This window comes from Boleophthalmus pectinirostris, unplaced genomic scaffold (genome assembly GCF_026225935.1).
Source record: "Boleophthalmus pectinirostris isolate CB_2022bp ecotype Guang Dong unplaced genomic scaffold, ASM2622593v1 HiC_scaffold_19, whole genome shotgun sequence".
Classification (NCBI taxonomy): Eukaryota; Metazoa; Chordata; class Actinopteri; order Gobiiformes; family Gobiidae; genus Boleophthalmus; species Boleophthalmus pectinirostris.
The window spans coordinates 36,325,328-36,330,677 of record NW_026571140.1 but is presented as its reverse complement, the minus strand read 5'-3'; the positions used below and the strand labels follow the sequence as shown (position 1 = coordinate 36,330,677).

Genomic DNA, 5,350 nt, shown 5'->3' with positions numbered 1-5,350 from the left:
TTTTCCTGGTCTGTGAGAATCGTCCTGAAATGTCCATAGAGTAGAGCAGTGTGGACTTTGGGACTTCTGCTGTGTCAGGAGAAAAAAAGAGACCCACATTGGACCAAAACTCAGAAAAAAAAAAGATCAGTGCTAACCTGTTTTACCTCTGGAAACTGTTGAAACACTTGAAAACACTTTTTCATTTAAAACATAAGGCAAAAACTCCTTATTGCAAATCCATAACTTGATGGTCATTCAAACTTTTTTTTGTGAGTTTCATTTCCTCACAGTTTGTGCACTAATGGGAGACTGGGGCATGTTGTTGCACTTTTTTTCATTCCAGTTTCTGTCTCTGAAACCAAACATGGCAGAAATGCATAATGTGTTTTTGTTTTTTTCCATTCTATCTCTCTGTGTCGTAACGAGTTCAAACATGAGGCTGGACGTCTGTGATGACACTTCCCTTCATGAGGTAAATTGTCACGCTCATGTTTATCAATAACTTTTTCAACTAAAATGAAAATAATTATTTATGATGATTGTATTTTTTACCTTTGGTTTAGATAATAATTGTTGGTTTATATAATAATTGTTTATGCGCTGACAAAATTACCTTACCACAAATCCTCTTGAGTTTTTTTTGTTGTTTTTTTTTAGCCTACTAAACAGACCAGTTCTTCATTCATCATATTGATTCACACACGGGTAACGCTGTTGCTGAAACTTTTCCTAAACAAAGGTGGCACTGAATTTGATGTAAACGCAGTGAAAGACACGAGACGGTAAGAGCTCTTTTATATATTCATACTTTTAGTACTTTTAAATATGATTCAGTTTGATCATGAATGTTGTAGACTCTGTGGACAGATTATATTTATACTTTAGGTTTAAGACATGATCTGACAAAGTCTGACACAAAAAGTTCACAACTCTTTTCTTTCTTTCAGACTGAGTGAAAATCTTTCTCTTGACCAGTATGGACAACTGTTCTAGGTACATAATACAACTTGTTTTTGTGTTTTGGTGTATTTAATAACAGCAGTCAGGATTTATAAATCTGTTAGAACTGAGACTGTTCACTGTTCAGTTTAATCCTGGTCTGGAGCAGTCCGACCAGAATTACATAAACAAGGTGCGTCCTTGGTGAAAGATTTTTGGGTGAAGAATACAACAGGAGTTTGTTACATAAACCATTTATATGATGAGGTTTGTGTGTTTTGCTGTTGTTTTTCATTTACTGAGATAGTCCACGATATTATTGTGAGACTTTTGACATTACAATATTGTAATATTTCAGTTACTGTTACATCCCTTGTGGCCACAGAGAGCAGCATATATTTCTCTTATACATTTCTGTGTGTAAAACAGCAAAATCTGCAAAAGGCTGATGAAAATGTATTTGTAAAGAGTCAAATGTGTATTGTGAATGCACCTTAAATTCCCCATATTTGTTCATATATTTCATTATGATTTAATTCACATTTAACAATGACCCTGTACTTTTAATCATGAGGTTCATTATCCAATAACAGTATCCAATAATAAAGAAACAGCAGATTTGCCACAGTATTTTTAATAAGTCGACTGAACGCTGTGATGGCAGTGAAACTCAACGATAAGGCAAATAAAAAAATATATAAAAAACCCAAATCTGACAGTTAATCTGGCAGTTAAGGTCAAGGTAAACAATGAAACTCTAATAACCTATTAAACTTTTCTTCAAGGCAAAAAACAGAAAGGTCTAACAGGCCTAAAGTTACAATATGGCCCTCATATGGAAACTCGTTTGAAGTGGAACTCTGTGAGACTGAGGAGGAGTTTGAGCGTCTGACCATCCAGGACCTGTGGACAAAGATCTCAGAGGCGTCACCAGGAAAAAACTACAGGCCAGGTACAGACCGTCCACATGATGTCCACTTACACCAAAACTTTAGTAAAATTCTTATTTTATTTTTATGTTATTTTAAAGTGCATACAGCTGATGTAACTGATCATTATTTACCACAGACACTATCCCACCAGTGCATCAGACTGTGTCCATCTCTATTCAAATAAACCAAATAAACCAAGTAATAATAATATAATAATAAGAAACTCATGAAAACCTGTCATTTGCACTTTCACCCTCGAGTTTCATTCATTTTATGTATTCAACAAGAAACAACTGGAGTAACCACAGTTTTCCTACAGGTGCCAATTCATTGTTATTATTTATTTGTTTTTTATTTTCTCAGATCTCTGGACTCTCAGTTTCAGAGGCAGACATTTTCAGCATGAAAACTCTTTACTGTCTGAAGTTGGAATCAAGCCTCAATCAGTGATTTATCTGGATATAGTCAGACAACCTGGGCACAAACTCGATGGCAGAGTCGGGAAATGTCGCCAGACCAAATCCTATAGCAGAATGTGGCATCACAGGCGTCGCCATCAGTCTGTACACATGGAGGATTTGAACACCTCCAATCTCGTAGTACCTGAAGAATATGTTGGAAACTGCATCAGCATGAAGCATTTGGCCGACTTAAACAGCCCAGTTCTCACATCTGACAAAGAGCCTGGAACTGCTGACCAGTGAGTCTGACCTGTTGTGTGTGTTTGTGTGTGTTTGTGTGTGTGTGTTTGTGTGTGTGTGTGTGTGTGTGTGTGTGTGTGTGTGTGTGTGTGTGTGTGTGTGTGTGTGTGTGTGTGTGTGTGTGTGTGTGTGTGTGTTGTGTGTTGTGTGTGACATTTAAGTTGTAGGTGATTTTATATTTGTTATTTTCTTTTATATTTCACGTCGGGACAATAATTTCCAAGACCCGAATGTGTTTTTACCTGTGCACTGCTGCTCTGTTCTACTGCCTCTTCGACCTCGTCCATTGTGACTGACGCCGCCAACGTTAACATGACGTTTACATCGCTCTTACTGCGCGCGTTTTGTGTGGGTTTCCGGCAATGAGTGGAATTACCGAAATAAAAAAAATTATAAATGTGTTTTTGTGTGTGTGTGTGTGTTGTTGTCCCAACAACACATAAAAACAGATTTTATAATAAAGCAACTCGCATACAGAAAAAGTAAAATTAGAGATTAAAAATGAGATTAACGCGATTAAAAAACATAACGCGCTAAATATGACTGTAATTAATTAATCGCAATTAACGCGATAATTTGACACCCCTAGTTTTAACTCTTGATGTGGGCATTTATTTTCAAGAATAATAATAATAGTTGTGTTTGTGTTGTCAGTGTGTGTGAGTTTATGTGCTGTGTGTGTGTGTGTGTGTGAATAATAGTCATGATAGTGATAGTATCTAAGTGTTGGGTTTGTACTGGTGCAAATACCAAAAGAAAACATGTTGGCTGTGGTGTGGAAGTGTGGCAGACGTGAGGATGGAGAGGAGAGGGAGGAGTTGAGCTCACACACACACTTTTATAATCCCTGTGTTTTCTGTGGGTGGAGCGACAGGCAGGAGAACTGAGGCAGGTGAGGACACCTGCAAAGAGAGAGGAGGCCTGGGCCAGGAGAACTGTGTTAGAAAAACCTAAGTGAGATCAGAAAATGTCAGAATTACTTTCCCACGCTGCTTTAACCTGCTGAGATGTTTTACCAGATAAACTTATGACAAAAGTAATACATGACCTAGTATCTGATGCACAGGTGTGAGGCTGCTGATCAAACACCAGGAAACACTGGAGGAGAAACTGAACACAGGAGCCAAGATCACCAGAGTATCTCTCAGGAGGGGGAATGTGAGGTTCTCGCTGAGTCAAGGTAGGTGGAGCTGGAGGTGGTGGAGAGGCTCCAGGCTGGACATTAGATGGTGGTGGAGCAGCAGAAAACTGGGTGAAAGCAGAAGTGAGGTGATGGTCTCAGTTTGGTTCATCTGAGCAGAGAAAGTTTGCTGATTTCCATAATTTCCTTAAGTTGAGTGTCATGTCTCTCCAGTAACAGGCCTTGGTTGGACACAACTTGTAACAAAGAGTTTGGTTCTGCTTAAGTCAGAGGACTTGGATCCATTTTGATCAGAGGGTTTGACTCTGCTGAGTCCATGTTGTGGACAGATTGTTCTGTTAGGACTAAGCAGTTTTGGAACTTGAGACAAGTTTATTGTCCCAAGGACATGTGACTAAATAACCATCATTTAGGTTTAAAGTGACAGTTGATCATGAATGGTGGACATTAGAGTTTTTTCAGGTTTTTTCTGTTCTGGGAGGGTCAGAGGCTGCTGCTGGAATGTAGATCATACACACAAGTTTTGACAACTGATTCAAAGGTTTTAAATTTCAATTTTCTTGTCTTCAAGACCTAAAACATATAAAGTTACAATTCAGCGCTCATATGGAGACTCATTTGAAGTGGAACTCTGTGAGACTGAGGAGGAGTTTGAGCGTCTGACCGTCCAGGACCTGTGGACAAAGATCTCAGAGGCGTCCAGAGGAAAAAACTACAGCCCAGGTACAGACCGTCCACATGATGTCCACTTACACCAAAACATTTTTATGTTACTTTAAATACATACAGCTGATATAAACTACAATAAATATTTACCACAGCTCCCATCCCACCAGGGACATGCATGGGGCTGCAGCGCTACAGTTAGTCAATGTTTTTAAAAGCCCATGTCAATGTTTTAAACCAAGTAATAATCAGAAACACATGAAAACCTGTCATATGCACTTTCCCCCTCTGTTTTCATTCAGTTTATATGTTCAATAAGAAGCAACTGGGGTAACCACAGTTTTCCTACAGGAGCCAATTCATTGTTATTATTTATTTGGTTTTTTTTTTGGCTTTTCTCAGGTCACTGGACTCTCCATTTCAGAGGCAGAAGCTTTGGTCATAAAAACTCTTTACTGTCTGAAGTTGGAATCAAGCCTCAATCAGTGATTTATCTGGACTGCTGTATTTCTTGGTCATTTGTACTTAGAGCGGAAAATGCTGCCAAGATGAAAATATTTGGGCAACAAGGATGAAGGACTGAACCGTATTTGGCCCAGCATGGAATGTTTGGCTGATTTCAACAGCCCAGTTCTCACATCTGACATAGAGCCTGGTGCTGAGCAGTGAGTCTGACCTGTTTAGTGACCACAGGGACATTTCTCTTGTAAACAATACAAAAGCTGATGAAAATGTACTTGTAAAGAGTCAAACGTGTATTGTGAATGCACCTTAAATTCCTCATAGTTGTTCATATTGTAACGCCCTCTAAGGGTTTGATCGGCCCGTACAGGAGGCACCGTGGATCACCAGACAACTATAGACAAGAGAGTTCAGTTACAAATGGTTTTATCTCAATAATCCAAAGTTAAATTGGGGAATCGACATGTCGTACTGATGAGGGAGTTTGGTAAAAAGTTTGTTAAAAGGCTTGTTCAGAAGTCCGGGCG

General features: G+C 38.9%; 1 protein-coding gene across 1 annotated transcript in view; it reads left to right on the top strand.

The window, feature by feature from the left end:
* Nucleotides 1–655: 655 nt before the first annotated feature.
* LOC129409279 (uncharacterized) overlaps nucleotides 656–5,350 on the top strand; it is a 13,365-nt gene continuing 8,670 nt past the window's right edge. The window contains exons 1-6 of the mRNA XM_055154957.1: nucleotides 656–764; nucleotides 930–975; nucleotides 1,707–1,873; nucleotides 2,217–2,553; nucleotides 3,621–3,734; nucleotides 4,267–4,418. Of these exons, the coding sequence (XP_055010932.1) occupies nucleotides 959–975; nucleotides 1,707–1,873; nucleotides 2,217–2,553; nucleotides 3,621–3,734; nucleotides 4,267–4,418 (787 nt within the window). The 5' untranslated portion in view covers nucleotides 656–764; nucleotides 930–958. The remainder of the gene's footprint in view (nucleotides 765–929; nucleotides 976–1,706; nucleotides 1,874–2,216; nucleotides 2,554–3,620; nucleotides 3,735–4,266; nucleotides 4,419–5,350) is intronic.